Source organism: Antechinus flavipes, chromosome 2, assembly GCF_016432865.1.
Source record: "Antechinus flavipes isolate AdamAnt ecotype Samford, QLD, Australia chromosome 2, AdamAnt_v2, whole genome shotgun sequence".
Taxonomy (NCBI): Eukaryota; Metazoa; Chordata; class Mammalia; order Dasyuromorphia; family Dasyuridae; genus Antechinus; species Antechinus flavipes.
Genome location: NC_067399.1, coordinates 260,427,237 through 260,449,553, shown reverse-complemented (window position 1 = coordinate 260,449,553; position 22,317 = coordinate 260,427,237). Strand labels below are relative to the sequence as shown.

The 22,317-nt window shown below is 34.1% G+C and overlaps 1 protein-coding gene across 1 annotated transcript in view; it reads left to right on the top strand.

Moving 5' to 3' along the window:
• The window catches only part of RABL6 (RAB, member RAS oncogene family like 6), an 81,434-nt gene that overhangs the window by 37,337 nt on the left and 21,780 nt on the right, over positions 1 to 22,317 (top strand). The window contains exons 6-8 of the mRNA XM_051976952.1: positions 257 to 397; positions 4,481 to 4,586; positions 21,661 to 21,764. Coding sequence (XP_051832912.1) covers positions 257 to 397; positions 4,481 to 4,586; positions 21,661 to 21,764 — 351 coding nt within the window. The remainder of the gene's footprint in view (positions 1 to 256; positions 398 to 4,480; positions 4,587 to 21,660; positions 21,765 to 22,317) is intronic.

Here is a 22,317-nt window from a genome sequence, read left to right as displayed (position 1 = left end):
AAGTAGCATCTGTCCCACCTCTTAGGGTTGTTAAGAAGAGAAATTTGTAAAGCACTTCACAAATCTTATCTTGCTACATAAATGCCAGCTAGCCATTAATTAGAATACAAGAAGAATAAGGATTTGGACTTCATAGTTTAATCGGGAAAATCTCTACTTGACTTTTGGGGCAAAGCATTTTTAGAAGGGTCTAAAGAAATGAATCTACTGCAATGTGCTAAAACTGGAATAACTTTACCTGTCCTGTATGATCAAGGACCTTCAACTACATACTTCGGGAACTTCCCAAAGTGCCGACCCATGTTCCCGTGTGTGTGCTGGGGAACTACAGAGACATGGGGGAACACCGAGTCATCCTGCCAGATGATGTGCGGGAGTTTATTGATAACCTCAACAGGTAGGTGGTGCCAGGCAGTGTTTGCTTTCTATAATCACTTTCGTCTTTGCTTCACCTGGGCGATCAGTTTACTGCCCCAGTTTTCATCTCTGTGTCCCCAGAATTAGTACTATGCCCTGCACATAGGAAGCATGTAACAAATGTTTTTTTTTTTTTTTAAACAAGATAATTCTGTGTTCCAGATTAATATTGTATGAAAACAAGTTCATCCAAATAAATGGTAACAATCTATTCAAATAAACGTTTGTTAAGCACCTCCTATGTGCAAGTTGCCAGGGATACAGAGACAAAGACAAAAGTGTCCCTATGGTCAAGATGCTTACATAGTCATTTAATGCCCTGTTCTTTATAGGGCATTGTGCTATATCAGGAGTGAAGGGAGGAAAGGACAGATGAACAAGTGTAAGACATAGTCCCTGTCCTCTGAGAGCTCCTATTTTTGTCTCTTTATCCCCAACACGTAGCAGGCACTTAAGTTACTAAATGCAGCCAGAATGTACATGTAGAATTTTCAGCACATAAATGGAAATGTCCTATGATTTCAGCAGTGGGCCCTCTTTAACATTCATGTCACAACTCTTCTCCTACACTAAAGACCATATCCCTTATTAAATTAAGGGATCATAGAAAGCCATCACGGTTTCATGAAGACTAGCCATGATAGCTTAATCTTATTCCTTTCTCCCTCCATATACCCCCAGATTTATTAGACTGGTAGATAAGAAAATTACTTTATAATTTAGATTTTAGTGAAATATTTAGTGATACCTCTAATGCTGTTACTGTGGAAAGAGATGTGACAATAATAAAATAGTTAGGTGGTTTCAGAGTTTGTTGAATGGCAGTATTTAAAAACTAGTCAATAATGAAGAGTTCAGTGTCATTTTGGAATGAAATCTCAGATTAAGTGCCTCTTATTCCTGTGCTGTTCATATAAAATCATAGCTGGTATGATTATCAATTTGCAGGTGACACAAAACTAGGAGGGATAGCTAATGCATTGGGTGGGTTCAAAAAGTTTAATAGAAACAAATGTAAGATTTTATACTTGGCTTTAAAAATTCAACCTTAAAAATATAAGATTGATGTATGGTTATGTAGCAGTTTTTCGGAGAAAGATCTCTAGATTTTTTTTTAGCAAAAAACAAACTCAATATAATATTAACTGTGTGATACAGCAATTAGTCAGCAAACATTTATTAAGCTCTTATATATATCAAGCACTGTGCTAAGCACCAGAAGTACAAAGACAAACAATCCTTGACTTCAAGGAGTATAACATTCTAACTATATAAATAGATATTTACAAGAGATGTTAAAAAAAAAATTGAAGGCAACTTTAGAGGGGAAAGAGTGTAATATCTGAAAACACTAGAAAAGGTCTTCTGTAGAAGATTGAATGTGATCTGAATCTTAAAGGAAACCTGGTTTCTAAGAGATTTGAAGTGATGAAGGGCATTACATGCATAGGAGACTTAAATGCAAAGGCAATAGTGACAGGAGATGGGGGGGCGTCAAGTGAAATAAGTTACTATAACTTCATTTTAGAAATATGCAGAGAGAGGAAAATAGAAAAGAAAACTTAAGTACAGGAAAGAGTCAGGTGGTGAAAAACTTTTAAATGACTTAAGAACTTTATATATGATTCTAGAGTAACAGGGTGATATGGTCGAACCTGCACTTTGATCATTTTAGCAGTCAAGGGTAGGATGGATTGGAACATGTAGGGAGACAAATGAGAAGATTATAGTAGCCTAAGTAAGAGATGATGAGGGCCTGAATTGATGGCTTTGTAAAAGAAGAGGATTGTGTACAACAAGAAATTTGAAGGTAGAAATGACAGGTAAAAGCAATCAAAAATTTGGCAGTCAAAATTTGGATAGGTGAGGTAAAAGGGAACCATTAGGGAAGACACCAAAATTGCCATCCTCCTTGACTACTTTAGATTTAGTTAATAAGCTAGGAAGAGGGAAGGAATTGGAGGAAAAAAATTATGCATTCTTTAGAATTGTTGAGTTCAAGATATCCAAAAGGTAGTTTCTGATTCCAAACTAAAGCTCCTGAAAAGGTTTGATGTGTAGATTAGAGAATCATTTGCAAAAAGATGATCGTTCAACTCATGGGAGCTGATGAGATCACCAAGTGAGAAAAAAGAGATGAGGACCCACTACAGAGCCTGTTAGTGAGCATAACATGGATATCCAGCAAAGGAAATTGAAAAGGAACAGACAGGTAGTAGGAGTACCAAGAAAAAACAATGTAATAATAATTTCTGGGAGGAAAAGGTGATCAGCCAAAAAAACAACGCAATGTTTAGGATCCATTAAGGGTGTAGAGTTCAAGACCAAAGGTATTATGCACTGTTCTTCAGACTACATTAGGAGGAGTATCAAGTTCAGTTTTGAGCACTGCATTTTAGGAAAGACATTGATAAGCTGGAGAATATCCAAAGAAGGTACATAAGATGACGAAAGGCTTCATTCATGACATCTGAGGATTTGTGAACGAAGAGATAATTTTTGGGGGACATGATACCTCTTTAGGTTGTCTTGTGGAAGAGCAATTAGATTTGGTCAGTTTGACTCCTTGGGGCAGAACTAGGAGCAGTAGACAGAAATTGCATAGGACCAAATTGAGACTTGATTGTAAGGGAAAACTTCCTAACAGATCCATCTAAAATTGGAATGGATTGCCCCACTGGAGATCTTCAAGAAAAAGAGAGAACTAATGATTAGGTGTATCTGATTCTTGTGATTCTTGTTCAGGTGTTGGTTGTGTCAATGGCCTCTGGAATCTCTTTTACTTCTAAGATCCTGTGGATCAAAATCCACAGATCTATCAGCTCTGTCTGACTAGGATATAAACATCGATATAAAATCTTACTCTTTACATATTTTTCCTTATTTGTGTTCTCAAATTCCATTCCCCCCATATGTGGATATGATTTCATTTGCCTCATATGTTTGTCTCCATTGAAATAATTCTAGCACAGCATATTACTATTCTACAAGCTTATTATGTTATAAATATGACTTTGAATTCTTGAATGCTATGCCAACATAGTGCACATGCTGGCAGGTCCTTCCAACATAGAAAGACTTTAACCATGCCTCCAGCAGTGAATTATTTATGCCTTTTGTCCAGGATTAATCCAACCAAGTTAGCAGAGGTTCACCATAGACTTGGCACCAGAAAACAAATTTTTTTAATTAAAATAACTAATGAAGATCCATATATTAAGTTGTAGATTGATTTCTATTGGCATTAATAATGGAATGCCTATTCTGATGAAATTAAATATTCTTGAAAATTTGTCACATGAAATTAAAAGTCATGCAGTATTGTCATACATAGTCTGCAAGTTACTTTTGTTTCTTTTTTGGTGAGGGAATTGGGGTTAAGTGACTTGCCCAGGATCACACAGCTAAAAATATTAAGTGTCTGAGACTGGATTTGAACTCTGGTGTTCTATTTACTCCCCCATCTAGCTGCCCCATGTTACTTCTTTAGAATTCCTAAATCTCCCAGCTAGTGCTATGGTCCGCATCAATCTATAATTGGGCTTAGTCTGTATATCTAGATTATGTGTATGTGATCCTTATGTGAAACAGTTGTTTTGTAATGCTTAATAGCCTAACACCAATAAATCCACCTCCATTTACCTAAACATTTTAATTAGGAAGAAAGTCATGAAATTTTTTTGTTCAGTAATCCATTCACTAATCCCTGGGGGCAGCATCCAACAACAATTGTGTCAAACCTTTTTCTAACTTCCTAAGAAAAGTTTGAGTCTTTTGTTTAAGAATATAAATTCAACTCTGAATTTACATACATATACACGAGTGTGTGTGTGTGTGTGTGTGTGTGTGTGTGTGTGTGTGTGTGTGTGTGTAAGTAAAATAAAAGTTCAACCACTTTCCTTTAGGACTAAATATCACCTCCAAGCCAAGGGCATCTAGATTTGCCCAGAATAAAACATTCCATATTCAGGTACTGCCTTTTTGCTATCTAGCGCCCTTTGATTAGTTTTGTAACTTTTTTTGCATTATCTTTTTTTTTTGTTTGTTTGTTTTTTTTAAACAGACCCCCAGGTTCTTCTTACTTTCGATATGCTGAATCTTCCATGAAGAATAGCTTTGGCCTAAAGTATCTGCATAAATTCTTCAATATTCCATTCTTACAACTGCAGGTAAGTTCTTTTTTTGTGGAGAGTAGAAGAACCTTGGGCAGTCAAGGGACAAAACACAAGAAAATGGCTTTTGTGAATGATAGCAGGGAAGTTTTCCTTGATAGTTTCTTGAAAGATTATGTCCAGGCTCTTTTTTTTTATTATTATTATGGCTTTCAGATAGGCCAGTAATTCTTATATCTCTCCTGAATCTATTTTCCAAGTTGTTTTTCTTTTTTTTTTTGCAGACTTAAATACAAAATGAGAAAAGAAAAAAAAATTGCCATGTACACAACACATTATAAGAAAGGATTCAATATAGAACAAACTTCCATTTCAATATTTCTATTTCAATATATATTTCCTATATAACTATTACACATTGTTTTTTATAATTGCCTGGGTTTTTGTTTTTTACTAATGTGTTGGTCTTTCTGATATGTACTTTTTACCCTTATTTTTTTTCCCCTCGCCCTCCTCCCACCCTAAAGAAAGCTAAAATTAGGAGTGGATATGTATATACAAACATACACATAGATACCTATAAACATACATATATATAGTTATATACACTCATACATATAAGTAGTATGTTTATTTTCTCTTATCATCTGTTTCTCTGAAAGTGAATGTATCTTCCTTCATAGGAAATTTGAGGTTAATATGGGTATTTATAATAGAATGACTTATTATTCAAAGTTGTTCTTAAAACAATATTGCTGTTAATATATTGAATGTTCTCTTGATTCTACTCATTTCACTCTTCGTTATCTCATGGAGGTCTCCTTGTTTTTCTAAAATCATTGAGCTCATCATTTTTTATATTAGAATAATATTCCACCTTGCACTTAATACCATAGTTTGTTTAACTATTCCCCGGTTGACCCAGTTTCCAATTCTTTGCCACTACAAATAGCTACAATAAATATTTTAGAACACATGGTTTCTTTTCAGTTTCCCCGAGCATCTTAAGAAACAGACCTAATAATGGTATTGTGGGTCAAAGGCAGTTTAATAACTTTGGGTATAATTTCAAATCTCTCTCCAAAATGGTTAAATCAGCTCATGGATCCACCAACAATGAATTAAGGTCCCAATTTTTCTACATCTACTCCAACACTTGTTGCTTTCCCCTTTGGTCATTTTATCCAACCTCATAATATATAATGGTATCTCAAGGTGGTTTTAATTTGCATTGCTCTAATTACTAATGATTTAAAGCATTTTTATGACTGTTTTGATTTCTTCATTGGAAAATTGCCTGTTCATATTCTTTGACATGTTATCTATTGGGGAATGTCTCACCTTCTTAAAGATATGATATGATAAAGTTCTTTACATATTTGAAATATGAGACCTTTATCTGAGTATCTATTTTTAAAAATATTTTCTATTTTCCTACTGTTTTTTTTTTTTCCTGAGACAATTGGGGTTAAGTGATTTGCCCAGGGTCATACAGCTAATAAGTATTAAGTGTTTGAGGCCAGATTTGAACTCAGATCCTCCTGACGTTAGGTCTGGTGCTCTATCCACTGCACCACCTAGCTTCCCGGCTACATTTCTTTGATTTGTACAAAACCTTTTTAATTTAATGTAATCAGAATTACCCATTTTACTTGTCAGAATGCTCTATCTTATTTTTTTATAAAGTGTTCACTTTTCTAAAAATCTGATAGGTAATATGTTCTTGTTCTTAAGATTTTTTTGTAATATCTCCCTTCATATCTAGGGTCATGTATTTATTTTGACCATATCTTGGTAATTGGTGTAAGATATCCAATTTCTTCCAAACTGCTTTCAAGCTTTTTCAACAATTTTTCTCAAATAGTGATTTTTTTTCAATAGTATTTTATTTTCCAAATACATGTAGCTAAGTTTTTTCTCTCTACCTCCCTCCTTCCTAAGACACCAAGTAACCTGACATAAATTAAATACATGCAATTTTTAAAAACGTATTTCATATTTGTTATGTACAAAAAAAAAAAGACCAAAAGGGGGGGGGGGGAACAATGAGAAAGAAAAAAACAATCAAAAATTAAACACTTTGCTTTGATCCATATTCAGTCTTCATAGTTCTCTCTCTGAATGCGGATGGCATTTTCTATCCCAAGTCTACTGGAATTGTCTTGAATCACCATATTGTTGAGAAGAACCAAGTCCATCACAATTGAACATCACATAATCTTGTTTTTACTATGTACAATGTTTTCTTGGTTCTGCTCGTCATTTCTTATAGAGCAATAATATTCTTTTACATTCTTATACCATAATTTATTCAGCCATTTTGCAGTTAATGGACATCCACTCAATTTCTAGTTCTTTACCACTATAAAAAGGGCTGCTACAAATATTTTTGCACATGTGGATTCTTTTTAACTCTTTTTTATGATCTCTTTGGAATACAGAACCAATAGTGACACTGCTGAATCAAAGGAGTATGCAAGTTCCCTTTGGGCATAATACCAAATTGCTCTCCAGAATTATTGGATCATTTTACAACTCCACCAGCAATGCATTAGTGTCCCAGTTTTCCTTCAAACCTTCCAACATTTATCAATATCTTTTCCTGTCATTTTAGCCATCTGAGAGGTGTGAAGTGATGCTTCAGAATTGTGTTAATTTGCATTTTTCTAATCAGTAATGATTTGGAGCATTTTTTCATAGGACTAGAAATTTCTTTATCTGATAATTGTCTATTCATATCCTTTCACCATTTATCACCAAGTTGAGAATTTTTATCCCAAAGATTTAAGTATTTAAGCTTGTCAGATGCTTGATATATTTGTTTGCTGCTGTAGATTGTATATATACTCCATTACACACATCTAGCTTTCTGTTTCTTAACCAGTACCAGATAGTTTTGATAATTACTCCCTTATGTGGAAAGATCCCCAGCCATGAAATCAGGAGGACCTGAATTCAATTCCAAGCTCAGACATTAACACTCACTAGCTTGGTGACTGTAATTTAATCCCAATTGCCTCAACTAAAAAAAAAAAAAAAAAAAAAAAAAAAAAACTTTAAAAAAAGATAATTACTGCCTTATGATCTAATTTTAAACTTGGTACTACTAAATCTCTTTAAATTTTTTTCCATTAGTTATGTTTATATTGAACCTTTTGTTATTTTTTCTAGCTCTATAGAACAGTTTTTTGGTAATTTCATTAAGGTGGCATTTGAATATATGTTTTCTTAAAATTGTCATTTTTTTTTTTTGATGTTTGCTCTGCCTACCCATGAATAATTAATATTTCTCCATTTATTTAAATAAGATTTTATTTGTGTACAAAATTTTTTATGGTTTTGTTCACATAGGTCCTGGGCTTGTTTTGTTAGGGATAGTCTCAGGAGGATCCTATTGGTAATATATGGGAATGCTGATAACTTATGTGAGTGTACTTTATATTCTGCTACTTAGTTGAAATTGTTAGTTATTTCAATTAACTTTTTGGCTGAATCTTTTCCAAGTATAATATATCATCTGCAAAAAGTTTTATTACCTCATTCACTATTCTGATTCCTTTTATTTCTTTTTCTTCTCTTATTGCTATTACTAGGATTTCCAATACAATATTGAATAAATTGATGACAGTGGGCATCTTTGTTTTAAGCCTGATCATATTGGCATGGTTTCTATCTTGTCTTTACTAAGATAATACATGCTATTGGGTTTTAAGTAAATGCTTCTTATCAATTTAAGGATAAGTCCATTGATGTCTTTATTTTCAAATATTTTTAATAGATATGAGTTGTACTGTGTCAAATGTTTTTTCTGCATCTAGTCATATCATGATTTTTGTTATTATATAATCAATTATATTAATAGTTTTCCTTATGTTAAACCATCCCTGCATTCCTAGCATGAATTCCACTTGGTCATAGTATACATTCTTTGTAACATATTGTTGTAATCATTTACCTAGTGTTTTATTTACAATTTTTGCATCCATATTCATTAATGAAAGTGGTTGATAATTTTCTTTCTCTGTTTTTACTTTTCCTGATTTAGGTATAAGTATTATATTTGTTTCATTAAGAAAGTTTTGTAGGACCCTTTCTTTGCCTATTATTCCAAATAATTTATTTAATATTGGAATTGGTTGGTCTTTTAATGTTTGATAAAATTTACTTGTAAATATTTTTGGTCCTGGTGCTTTTTTCCTTTGGAAACTCACTTATAAACTGTTCCAATTTCTTTTTTTTTTAAGTAGGTCTATTAAAATATTCTATTTCCTCTTCTGCTAACCTAGGCAGTTTGTGTTTTTGTAAATATTCTTCCACTTAACTTAAGTTGTTGAATTTATTGGCATATAATTATGCAGAATAACTCCTTATAATTGGTTTGATTTCATCTTTTTTTATGGATATATTTACCCTTTTTATTTTTGATACTAGTGATTTAGTGTTCTCTTTTTTAATCATAATGACCATTTCATAATGCCTAGTTTTATTTATTAATCCAATGGTTTTCTTTGCATTTTATTTATTTTGGCCTTAATTTTTAGGATTTCTGTTTTAGTGTTTGGTTGAGATTTTAATTTGTTGTTTTTAATTGCATATCCAGCTCATTGGTCTTCTTTCTCTCTCATTGATATAAGCACTTAGAGATATAAATTTTCCTCTTATTACTACTTTTGCTGTGTGCCATAGGTTTTGATATGTTTATTCATTGTCATTTTCTTTAATGAATTTGCTGATTGTTTCTATTATTTTTTTCTTTAACCCCTACATTCTTTAAGATTAAGTTGTTTAGTTTCCAATTTTTTCCCCTCTGTTTCTTTAGTCCCTTATTAAATATAATTTTTATAGTGTGGCTTGTAAAGGAAATATTTAATATTTCAGCTTTAAGCTGTAAAATTTTTGTCTTATTTATGATAAGTCTTTATAAAAGTACCATATATTCCTCAGAAAAAGGTATATTCCTCTCTATTTCCATTCAGTTCTCTCCAGCTTTCCAGAATATCTAAAATTCTATATACTTCCTTAACTTTTTTCTTATCTAATTTTTTATTAAATTCATCTAGTACTGAGAGGGGTAGATTAAGGTTTCTGACTATCATAATATTATTTATACATTTAACTTAAAATATATATATATATATATATATATATATATATATATATATATTATGTACCATATTAAACTTATGTGCATCCAGTACCATAATAGCATATATTATGGTATTGAATGCACATAAGTTTAATATTGACACTGCTTCATTATCTAGGGCAAAATTTCCAAAACTGTGAGTCACAACCCCATATTGGGGTCTCATAATTGAACATGGGGGTTATGAAAAACTTGGCAACAGGAAACGTATCAAATATTCCATCAGATTTAATTTTTCATGTAGAAAAAACAAGCACATCTATTTTATTAGTATACAAATTTGCTTTTGTTTTTAATGGTAAAATTACATGTACACCAAAGAATTATTTAAAAATAAATTTATTTATGATTTATTTTCAGTAAATGTTTGATTTGTATGTACCTATTTTATATTCTTATATATCTGGGACCCCTTAAAAATTTCTCAGGCAAAAAAGAGTTGTGAGTGAAAAAGGTTTTAAGTAATCCTGATCCTATAGTACCTTTTATCATAATATAGTTTCCCTCTTTATCTCTTTTAACTAAATCTATTTTATCATCTGATAAGATTGCTATCCCTGCTTTTTTTTTTTTTTTAACACTGAGGCATAATATATTCTTCTGCTTCTTATTTTAACTTGTTTCTCTCTCTCATTTTTAAATGTGTTTCTTGTAGGCAGTATATTGTCAGATTCTGCTTTTTAATCCATTTTGCTATCTATTTTTGTTTTATATGTGAATTCATCTTGATCACATTCAAAGTTATAATTACTATTTGTATATTTCCCTCCATCTTATTTTTCCTCGCTGTTGTCCTTCTCAGCCTCTTTTTGCCCTATCTGTCCTCCACTTCCCTTTTCTTGCCTTTTTAAAGACTCTCTCCCTTATCCTCTCTCCTTTTATCTCCTTGTTCTACCCACTTCACTAAAAGAATCCTTCCCTTTTCTTCTCCTACTTACCAAAAGTTAAGGTACATACTCTTGTATATCCCTGTCATCCTGTTCCTTCTCCCTCTTATTTCTTAACTATAAATTGTGAAAATTTTTGTACTCTTCTACATGTTTATGTTGTTCTCTCTTTAACCCAGTACTGATGAGAATAGGGTTCCAGCACTACCAGCTTTCCACTCCCATTTGATTCCTCTGTATAAGTTCTTCCTCATTCCTCATTTGTATAAGATAATTACTCTTTTTACCTTTTCCTATACAGTTTTGCTTTTTAGAATCATCACATCATTATTCAATTCTTCCTCAGAATTTCTTTTGAATTATCCAATTACTAATAACAATCTTAGACACACAGTTTATATTTCCATATATAAAAAGTAAAGTTTGTCTTTATTGAGTCCTTTGCAAATGATCTTTTATATTTACCTTATATTTCTCCCGGGTTTTATATGTCAAATTTTCTGTTAAATGTCTGGTCTTTCTGCTACAAAATTCTGAAAGCCTGTCAATTGTTGACACACTGTTGTTTGGGGTTATGCTTAACATTGCTGGGTAAATTGTTTTTGGCCACAATCCCAGTTCTTTTTGCTCTTCTGATATATATAGTTCTGATAGAACACTATATAGTGTTCTAAAGGCCTGCATAGCAGCTGTGAGGTCTTGTGTGATTCTAATTGTGGCTCAGCAATATTTGAATTGTATTTTTCTTATTGTCCATAATATTTTCTCCTCAAGTTGGAGGTTTCAGAATTTGGCTATGATATTTCTGTAGCTTTTGAAATTGGGATCTTTTTCAGTTGGTGATTGATTTTTTTTTTCCTTTTCTGTTTCTGCTTTCCTTTCTTGTTCCAAAACTTCAGGGCAAGGTTCTTTGATTATTTCTTGTATTATAGCATCAAAAAATTTTTTTTAATTGTCGTTTTCAGGTCGTCCTGTTATGCTTATGTTTCTGTTTTTGATATGTTTTCCAGATCAATTGTTTTTCTTGAGATGTCTCACATTCTAATTTTTTTTCATCCTTTTGATTTATTATTTTTTGATCTCTTATAACATTCTCCCAATTCTGGTTTTCAAGGAGTTGTTTTCTTAAATTTCTGGATGTCATTTTCTAGTTGATTGACTTTCTTTTCATAATTTTCTTGTTTTTGTTTTTGTTTTCTGCTGAGATGATTGAGGGTATGTGACTTGCTCAGGGTCACACAGTTAGGAAGTGTTAAATGTCTGAGGCCAGATTTGAACTTAGGCCTGACCTCAGGGCTAGTGCTCTATCCACTGTGCCCCCAGCTAACCCCACTTAATTGATTTTTTGAGCTCTTTGAAGGATTCTTTTGGGGCAGGTGGCCATTTTATGTAACTTTTTGGAGTAGGAGAAGCTTTTTTGAAGCAAAACCTCCTCTGTAAACAAACCTGTCTTCTCTGTTCCTGTATTAGGTGTCTGTAATTGATTTCTTTCCCCTTTGTTCATTTCATTTTTTTTTTAACACATTATTATAATCACCTGTAGTTCTAGCATATTGGGGATAGGGCCTCTGGCCTTAGAGCCTTCTTACTGTTATTTTTTTTAGCTTTGCCCAAGGCCCAGCCTCACGCTTGCTCCCTAGGGACCTTCCAGTGACTATCTTCATTTCTTCCCTCTGATCTGGAACTGAAACCAAGAATTCAGCTTTTCTGTGAATGTCTGCTTCCAGCAGCATCTCTATCCCACCACTTCTGCACTTAACAGATGCTGGTTTTTATCTCCTCTTCAGCCATAGTCCAAGAATGCATCTTGGCAACATGGTAGGCCTGGTATCTCTCAGCAACAGAGGATCCTTCGGTTCTTCCCCTGCTCAGATATCTGACCCCTATACTGCCTATGGAGGTCAGGAAAATTCCTAAGGCTACCTCCCAACTCACTGCCCCCAGGTCCTGTTGTGAGCACAGCCTAGAGGTATTTGCAATTCACTCAAGCTGAACCTCTATCTTGGTCTTCCCTCCTGTCTTTTCCAGTTGTCCGAAGGAGACCACAGTTCTGCCCCAACTCTTGTTTATTTTTGCCTCTTTATTTTATTTATTTATTTTTTTTAAACAAAACCTCTGGAAACAAATCCTAGTTTTTTCTATTCCTATAGTAGATGTCTGTGATTGGGTTCTTTCCCCTTTGCTTGCTCATTTCTTTCTTTCTTTTTCTTTTTTTTTTTCTTTTCTTTTCTTTTCTTTTTTTTTTTTTTTTTTTTTTGAAGCAGGTTGTCATAATTGCATCTATTTATAGGATGTGGGGGATAGTGCCTCTGGCCTCAGATCCTTCTTACTTTTACATTCCTCCTGAGGCCTGTTTTGTTTTTGGAGGAAATCTGGAGACCTTGGAATTTTCTGACCTACTCCACCATCTTACCATAATCCTCTCCTCAGTTGTTTTTCCAGTAAGATATTTTACATTTTCTGCTAGTTTTTCATAAAAAAACGAAAAACTAGAAGAAAATGTAAAATGATCTTGATGTCTCACAGTAAAATGATCTTGATGTCTCACAGGTTCATTAGCTTCCACTTGTCCACTTTTATGGTTTTTTTTTTCCATTTCTAATTTTTATGGAATGATTTTCTTCAATGAGCTTCTGTACCTCCTTTTTCCCATTTGGCCAATCCTACTTTTTAAGGAGTAAAATCCTTTTTGAGTTCTTCCAGGAGGACTTTATGGGCTTGAGACCAGTTCATATTCTCTTTGTGGCTTTTCATGTAGGCATTTTGACATTACTGTCCTCTTCTGAGTTTGTTTTTTGATCTTTCCTGTAATCATAGTAGCTTTCTGTGATTGGGATTTTTGTTTTTGTTTTTTTGCTCACTCTCCAGTTTGTTTCATGAATTTTAAAATTGAGCTCTGCTCTTAGGCTACAGGAAGCTGCTCCGAGCTTTTTGTGGCTGAATCCAGAGGCCTGATCATTGCCTTGCTACATGGGGACCTCCAGGTCTGGGGGCTCATTTCCTGTGCCAAGTGCTACACCCCAGCCTCCAGGCCTGTCAGGCCTGGCCACTACTCTGGGGCTGGAGTGCCTCATAGCTGATCTGTTGCCCTGTTGGCCTTCTAAATCAGGTATGTGGGGCCTTGGTTGCTGACCTGTGTTCAGATTAGGAGCCTCCCATTGACTTGCCTGGATACCACCAATGCTGAGCTGTGCTCCCCTTTTACCTATATAAGACAGATCTTTTCTGCAGTGCTTCCAGGTTATTTTGGACTGGAAAATTGTTTCACCCCATCCTTTTGTGAATTATGTTACTCCAGAATTTGTTTTGAGGTGTGATCTAAAGTTGTTTCAAGGAGAATTTGAGATGGCTTAGACAACTTACTACCTTTTTTCTACCATCTTGGGTCTGCTGGCTTTTGTAATCTCTTTGAAATATTTTGTTTCTTATTTCATATTTTTCCTCATTAGGGATATGACTATCTAAAATCCAACAAACATTTATTCAACAAGTAATTGAGGGTACAAAAGTGGGGAGGGAAAGTCTCCTTCAAGAATCTTTATAGTCTTCAAAAAGAATACATCATTTACTAAGATTTGAGTTTATGAGACGATAAAGAGATGAATTATCTATCAGTGCAAATGTTCAGCAGGCAGCTCACGATAGAAATTTAGGACTAACTGAAAATAAATGAACTCTTGGAAACTGATGAAAATAGTCTAGTATGGATCTTAAGAAACACCCACAGATAAAAGTCAAGAAATAGCAAGAATCTAGAAAAAGAGATTACTATCACTAAATTTCAGAGTTGGGAAGGATCTCAGTGACCATCTAGTCCAGTGTATACACAAAAAAGAATCTCTGCTACCACATGCTCAACAAATCACAGCCCGATCTCTGCTTCAAGAATTCCAGGAAGGAGATAAGTAAGGAAACTGTACGAAAATGTCTCTCTGCTCTTGATGAGTTTATTCACTCTGCTTAGGTGAATTAAATCTTACCCCAACCTTGGAAGAGCAGGCAGATCTAATTGCTGAGCCACTATCAGTGATCAGGGAAGGTATCCAAAAAAAGGGAAAATGGCAAATGTCTCAATTTTTTAAAAAAGTCAAGGTAACAGTTCAGACTATTATTTACTGAAGACATCAATTCCCTTTTAATCATTTTTTTCTATCATTTCCAGCATAAAGATCATTCTCAAGAGAAAATAAAACAAAAACAGCTCTGCATTTTGTCAGTGATTATCATCCCCCCAATCCCAAGCAAAGCTCTTCGCCTTCTTTTATTGTGGTTTTCTCTTAAAATATAATTAAAAACAAACTGCAAAAAAGTTTTCCTTAACAGTCTTAGTCCATTCTAAACATTAACATTTCTAACACTAATTTTTCTGGAAGTGTCACACTCTAGTATACACCTTCTGTTACCTTTGCTTCCAGTTTCTACACATTTGCTTTTTAAACATGAAATGGTTGATGAATGTGCCACCACCTGAGTCTTTTCAAACAAATCCCATTTTTCTTCCTTATTGGAATTGTTTCCATTTATGTCTTAAGAATTATATTTTTGAGCATTTTCTATTCTACTTGGGTTGACTTCCCTGAAAGCATTTTAATCCATGAAATCCCACTTATCTTTTTTTTAAACTCTTTGAAATCTGTTTTCCCAAAATCTTTTGTGCGTGTCAGACTGTCCAGATTTCTTCTCCTCCTTTGTTACAAATTCTAGAATGGAATTGATCATATCCTTCTCAAGGTTACCATCATTTCCACCCCAGCAGCAAGTTTCTCCCTGTTAGTAGAAATCAGATCCTGAATAGAATTTCTCCTTATTGGTTCCTCAGCCTTTTGAGGTATGATAGCATCACTAAAGCAGATCAGGAAAACTGTTCTTTCTGTCTTTAGAAGAGGAAGTGTTCCAGCAGATGATGTCTATATGGTTGAAGTTCCCCATCACTACTGTATCATGCTTTTGTTTAACAAACTTATCAATTCCCTTTTTCTGTTCAGGTGGTTTGTAATATACTCCCTTCACAAAAATACTTTTCATTATATGTCCGTTGTTCCCCCCACCCACACACTCTTGTTTTTGGATTTCATCAGATGATTATCTTCAATACACAGTAATACATCATTCCTTTTTACCTTTTTTTTTTTAATTAAAATATCCATCTAGTCATAATCCAGTCATAAAGTTTGGATAACTTTATGGTGGTAACTGAGCTACATTTTGCCATTTTAGATTAGGACCTCTAATTTCTCCTCCTTGTTTCTTAATTTATAGGTATATAGACATTTGAAGCCATGGGTTTTATACCACTAAATTCTGTCTTCGGTAAATTCTGGGCAATTCAGCTGCTGTTTTTCCTTTTTTGTGCCTATTCTCTGTAGTATCTAACATAGAGGATATTCATAAACAAATTGATAAGTTGTGGGTGGGGCAAACTGGTGAAATAGGAAATTGATGCAAGGCTAAAGGAAAGTTGGACAAAGACAAAGTTGGTGTTTCAAGAAACAAGGCTGAGGAGCAGGTAAGTGGCACAGTGGGTAGAACCCCAGCCCTGAAGTAAGGAGGACCTGAGTTCAAATCTGGCCTCAGACACTTAACACTTCCTAGCTGTGTGACCCTAGACAAGTCACTTAACCCCTCAGCAAAAAGAAAAGGAAAAAAGGCTGAAATTTTTCAACCATTAGAGAGAACAAAACTATGGGAGATCAACTGAAGATAGTGTTTAGGGAAAAAATCAAGCTCAGGGCAAAACCTTCAGATCATTCATTTAAAAGGTGGAATATAAATGATGATCCTTCAAAGAAGACTGAGAATTGGTCAGCAGGTAGGAAGAGAATTAAGCGAAAGTAATGTCACAAAAACCCAGAGAGTAGCCAGGAAAAAAGGGTTCAGTGATACATCTGACTTGAGGAGATTATTGGCAGCATTGGAAAGAATGCTCTGTGGGTTGACAGGGTAGAAAGCCAGATTACAAAAGACTAAGAAGTAAATAAGAGGAAAAGAAAAAGTAATCTTTTCCCTAACTTTTGGTCATGAGATGCAGAAGGAAATCTGCTTGAACAGATCAGAGATGGTAGAATCAAGCCAATATGTAGGGAAGTTGGCCTTGATGTGAAAAAGAGCCACTTATTCAGAAACTATAATAAAGGATTTAAAAATGTTTTCAAAGGATTTGAAATATAGGAAAAAGGAAACACAGCAGTGGCTTCTTAGTAAAGTATGATGTAAAGGCCTCTGCTGAGAGCTTTAGAGTAGGAGGTAGTATGGAAAATGTTATAATTGTGGGAAATGTGACTTGGAAAGTAAGAATCACTTAGAAAGGAGTAAAAATATTACTTGTTGGTGAGAATCCAGTTGAGATTAGATTATGTAGATTTTTGAGTAGAGAACAAATTAACTAGATGGCTATAGAATGAAAATTGGAAAGGGAGAAAGTAGCCTCTTTCCCAATTGCAGACTAGATCACAGATCACAGGATTGCTTGGTAATAATTTTATGATGCATTAAGTAAATTTTCTTATATGATAATAGAAAATAACCAACTTAAAATGTAATTCATAAATAATCATCCCTATCTGTGAGGAAATTGGAAACAGAGAACTTTGAGTCTTTATTCACAGCTTCTTTCAGTTCTGATTCTGTACTTCTCTACCCAGTAAATTCTCACTTGGAACAGAGATAGAAAAAAGCAGTTCAGCAAATCTAATCAACATTCAAAACAAGTCTGGCAGCACATGCAGTATTCTATACCCACAGCCCCCTATTTGTCACTACATACATTATTACTGCTACGGATATTTTCTATAAATTCTAACCCCATTTATAAAATTGGGTTCTTTTTTAGTAGCATCAATTCTTTTTGCACCATCTAAATTTGAGGCTGCATTGTTACTTTATACTCTGTAGCTGTTTGAATACTTAAAGGCATATATCTTCAGAAATTAAATTCTTACTTTTTATATATTTACACCATCATTAAAAAATGACATATACTAAATTTGCTTGCAATGAATAGGATTAGTTGTAACCTGAAGTGGAAAGGAATAGAAAATAAACTTAGAGTTTTAAAAAATTAAATAGTATAACCAGGATGGAAATGAGAGGGACATCATTAGAGAGAACTTAGCTATTAATACCTTTACTGTTCTTACTGTGCAATTAGAGAATATGTATTTTCTTATCTGATATCTAGCAAAAAGACATCATTTGGATAGAGCTACTTTTGTTGTTGTTTTTGTAGTTGTTGTTTTGGTTTGAGTTTTTTTGATCCTGGACCTATTTGTCTAGACTAAAAATTCAGCAACTACATTGGGGCCCAGTTCCATTAAAAATTGGCTTATAAGCCTTATCTTGTTCCTGGTGATTCTCCATTCCCAGAGACTCATCATATTGATACCAAACTAAATGCGAACACTTGATGTGCTTTAGTTCTACTTAAACCTCTGAACTCTCACAGCTTTCAGGGCTATTATAGTGTTTAAAGCATTAGATTCTTTGTATTTTCTTTGCTATCTAAATTTGATGAGTATGTTCTTCAAAGATAGCATAGTATAATAGGGTCTTGCACTTCAGGTCCAAAAGATCTGAGTTCAGATACTGACTTGGATCCTTAATTAGCTCTGTGAACCTGAACAGGTCATGTAATTTCTTTGTGCCTTAGTTTCCTCATCAGCAAAATGAAAGGTCTGACTTAAGCCCTAAATCTGTGGTCTTGTGATTGACTATCATTACGTAACACATATGGTCTCATCAGAAAATTTCAATCTTCATTTATAAATTATTAATCGACAATAATAACAATAAAAATACTAAATAAAAAGAAGGTGCCTGAATCTTTTTAGCTAAGCTAATAAGAAAGTTGAAACTTGTAGCCAAGCAATTTGAGTAAGAAAGGTAGCTTTGTTTCCAGTGGATCATAGAATGGAACTGGAATGGAATTTAAGTTACCTAATCCAACCTCTTACACCATACAGGAATTCTCTTCAGCATGACATGGCCATATAGCCTATGCTTGAATATTCTAGTAGTGGGAAATTCACTCTCACAGGAAAACCTATTGCATTTTAGGCAGTACTAATTACTAAGAAGTTATTCCCTCTATATTGAGTCTTCATGGTTTTGCCTCCTGGAATTATATAAATTAAAAATAACTATTGTGTTCTCTCTTCTCATCTGACATATGACATTATGACATCTCTTCTAATATGATATAATTTCAAAGTTACCATCATCCTCTTAGTCATCTCTTTCTAAACATACTTCAGTTTGTCATTGCCTCTTAAAATGATAGAGAATTGAGCATAGGATTCTAGATAATGGAATTGTTAACTCGTAGACACTATACTAGTAATAATGCAGCCTAAGATTCTGTTAAGTTTTTTGATAAGATAACCATCCTGGCTCAGTGAACTTCCTGTTAACTAAAAATCTTTTCACATTAATTGTCAACAAGTCATACTTTCCTACCCTGTACTTGTGAAGCCTTTTTTTTTTTTTTCCTGAGGCAATTGATCATACAGCTAGGAAGTATTAAGTGTTTAAGGTAAAATTTGAACTCAGGTCCTCCTGACTTCAGGGCTGGTGCTCTATCCACTGTGCCACCTAGCTGCCCTGAAGCTTATTTTCTTTAACCTAGGTGCAAGACTTTCTGTTTCTTTATATTTCATCTTGACAAGTATCTTGAAAAATCCTCACTTGAAATTATTAAACACTTTCTGAATCCTAATTTTTGTCTTCCAAAATATTTTTCATCTCTCTCAATTTTCTGTTCTCAAATTTTATAAGATTGCCATCAGTATTTTAAAATTATTAATAATACTGTTGAACTTGTTAGGGCCAAAGAACAAACCCTGCCATAAACATTTAAAGATGCTTTCCATATTGACATTGGACTAGCTAAAAATGCCTTATATTGTCATCAAACCTGCATTTCTTTATTTTGTCCATAAGATTATAATGGGAAAGTTTGTCAAATGCCTTGCTTAATTCTAGATATGTTATCTAAAACATTGTCCTAATCTTAATATTTTTACAGGTTTCCAGGTTCCTGTTTCAAGCAAAGAACATATAACCAACTACCAATTATTTTTCAGCAAGTAGTCACTAGCTACTACAGCTTGTGCCTTCTTCCAATTACTAGTAATAGATTGATCTGAAACGACTTCTCTGCCAGTTCTAATATTTTTTGGTTCTATAAAGAGATTTCTTCAAATTTACTAAGAATCTCTGGATTCCCTTCATGGAAAGCTATTAATTCTTTAAAAAAAACAAACGAAAACTCAACAACAACTGTAGATAAAGTTCAGATTCCTTCTCTGTTTCATATTTTACTGTCAGCCTCTTGACTCTAAGAATCTTCTGCTTCCTTTCTTCCTTCATGAAGTGTCTCTTGTAATACCACTTGGTGGTTCTTTGAGTAGCGGGGCAGAGCGAGAGAGTGCTGGACTTGAGTTAGGAAGCCTAATCCTCCTGAGTTCAAATCTTGCCTCATATACTGACTAGCTATGTAGCTGTGTAGGTTACTTGCTCCTCTTTGCCTCAGGTCCTTAGCTAGTGCTGGAGAAATGACAACAAACCCAGCCCACTCCAGTACCTTTGCCAAGAGATCCCCAAACTGGGTCACGAAGAGTTGTATACAACTGAACAACAACAAAAGTAAATCTTCATCCTCCATAACATTCTGGGACAGATATAATGGCTACTCCAGCTCTTTTAATTTTCTCAAGCAAAAAAATAATTTTTTCATTTAACAACCAATGTAGTTAGTGATTATCTTGCAGGAAAATATGTCCATGAACAGATCTTTTGAGGGCTAGATGGTGCAGTAGATAGAGCATCAGCCCTGAAATCAAGAGAACTTAAGTTCAATTCTGGTCTCAGACACTTAACACTTCCTAGCTGTGTGACCCTGGGAAAATCACTTAACCCCAACTGCCTCAGGAAAAAAAATCTTTCACAAACTATCTTTTTCCTACCTTTCCAGTTTTCTTACTCTTTATTTTTCTATACATACTCTATGTTCTAGGGACATTGACTTTCTTGCTGATCCTTGAGCATAACACTCCATCTCCTGACCACAGCCCTCTTAATTCTAATACCTTCCCTCTATTAAAATTATTTCCTATTTATCCAATATATAACTTGCTTTGCATATTTGTTTGCATGTTGTCTCATTAAATCAAAAGCTTCTTGACAGTCCCTGTCTTTTGCTTTTTTTTTATAAATCCCCCAATGCTTAGCACAGTGCCTGGGACATAAAGGTGCTTAATATGTCTTTATTAATTGAATAATACTAAAATGTTCCTCTGGGCAGACTAAATAGGACTTTGATTTTCCTTGTTCTTTGGATCATTTAAAATAGAAAATGACATTGATTCCTCCTTTACAGATTGTTTTGTATACTGCTCTTTTATTTAAACAGGAACTAAAACACATCTCTAGGTCTTCTCTTAAGAAATACAAGGAAGTTAGAAACGAACTACATCTTTCTGATTTAAAACATGTTGTACTTCCTCTTATGTCTTCGTATTTGTGCTAGATGGATTTGTTGATGGACAGATTCTTGTTAGCTCTGAAGCTGCCTAGAAAATCCAGTCACTGAAATTGAAGGGCTAGAAATTTATAATCAGATTAAATGTATTCCAGATATTTAGGTTCCATTTACTTAAACTCAATCTGTTTCCAAATACTGCTCTGCTTTGCTGAATGAGAGCATCATGATCACGTTATATTTCCTTCTTCCTCATGAGGGGAAGATGGGGCAAATGTCATGGTGTTTTAAAGGGGGATTAGTGAGATTAATCTCCAAATAAGTTATATTTGTGCTCTGTGACCTGGATTAAAACAGTGTTCCTTTGTGTCAAGCAGAAGGCAGCCTTTGACACGTTTCTTATTTCAAAGGTGAGGAATCATCCCCTTGTGATGGCAATGAATTAAATACTCTTTTATCCTTTTCTGGATTTTCATTGTGTTCTTGCATTACCATCTCTGCTCATCTTCTATTTAACTCATTAAACTTAGGCAAAGTGATGGTACTTGGGCTGATGAAGAAGACATGGAGTTCCATTTCAGTAACCTTTCCTACTCAAACCTATCTTTATTTCTCTTTCTTCAGAGAGAGACATTGCTCCGTCAGCTAGAGACTAATCAGCTAGACATCGATGCCACATTGGAAGAGCTGTCAGTGCAGCAAGAGACTGAAGACCAAAACTACGAAATGTATGTCAGCCACGCTTCATTTCTGGAGTTTAATAGGATCTTAGGAGCTTTATGTCACCTACATCTCTCTGTTCCTACCCTTCCTGCTCTTCCAGGTTACAATCACAGAAAAGTATCAGTATGTGTTTTAAGGCTATTTATTAGCCCTCTAAGAAAAAATAACATATCTACACCTTTTTTTTTTCTTAACGTGTGTACTGTCTTTGAGCAAGAAATTTTTGATACCAGTTGATATAATGACTGGTTTTCAGTTAAATACTTCCTGGCTTCTAATAGAAACAAAATACCCACACACAGAATACTCTGTTGTCTAAACTGAGACATCTCTGATTATAATCTTGATCAGTTGAAAAATGACCTTTCTTTTGTGTTGCTTTATTTGTTGTTCAGTTGTTTAAATGAGTTCAACTCTTTATGACTCCATTTGGGCTTTTCTTGACAAAGATACTCAAATGGTTTGCCATTGCCTTCTCTAGTTCATTTTACAGATGAGAAACCAAAGTAAATAGGATTAAGTGCCCTGTCACATAGCTAGTAAGTGTCTAAAAACAGA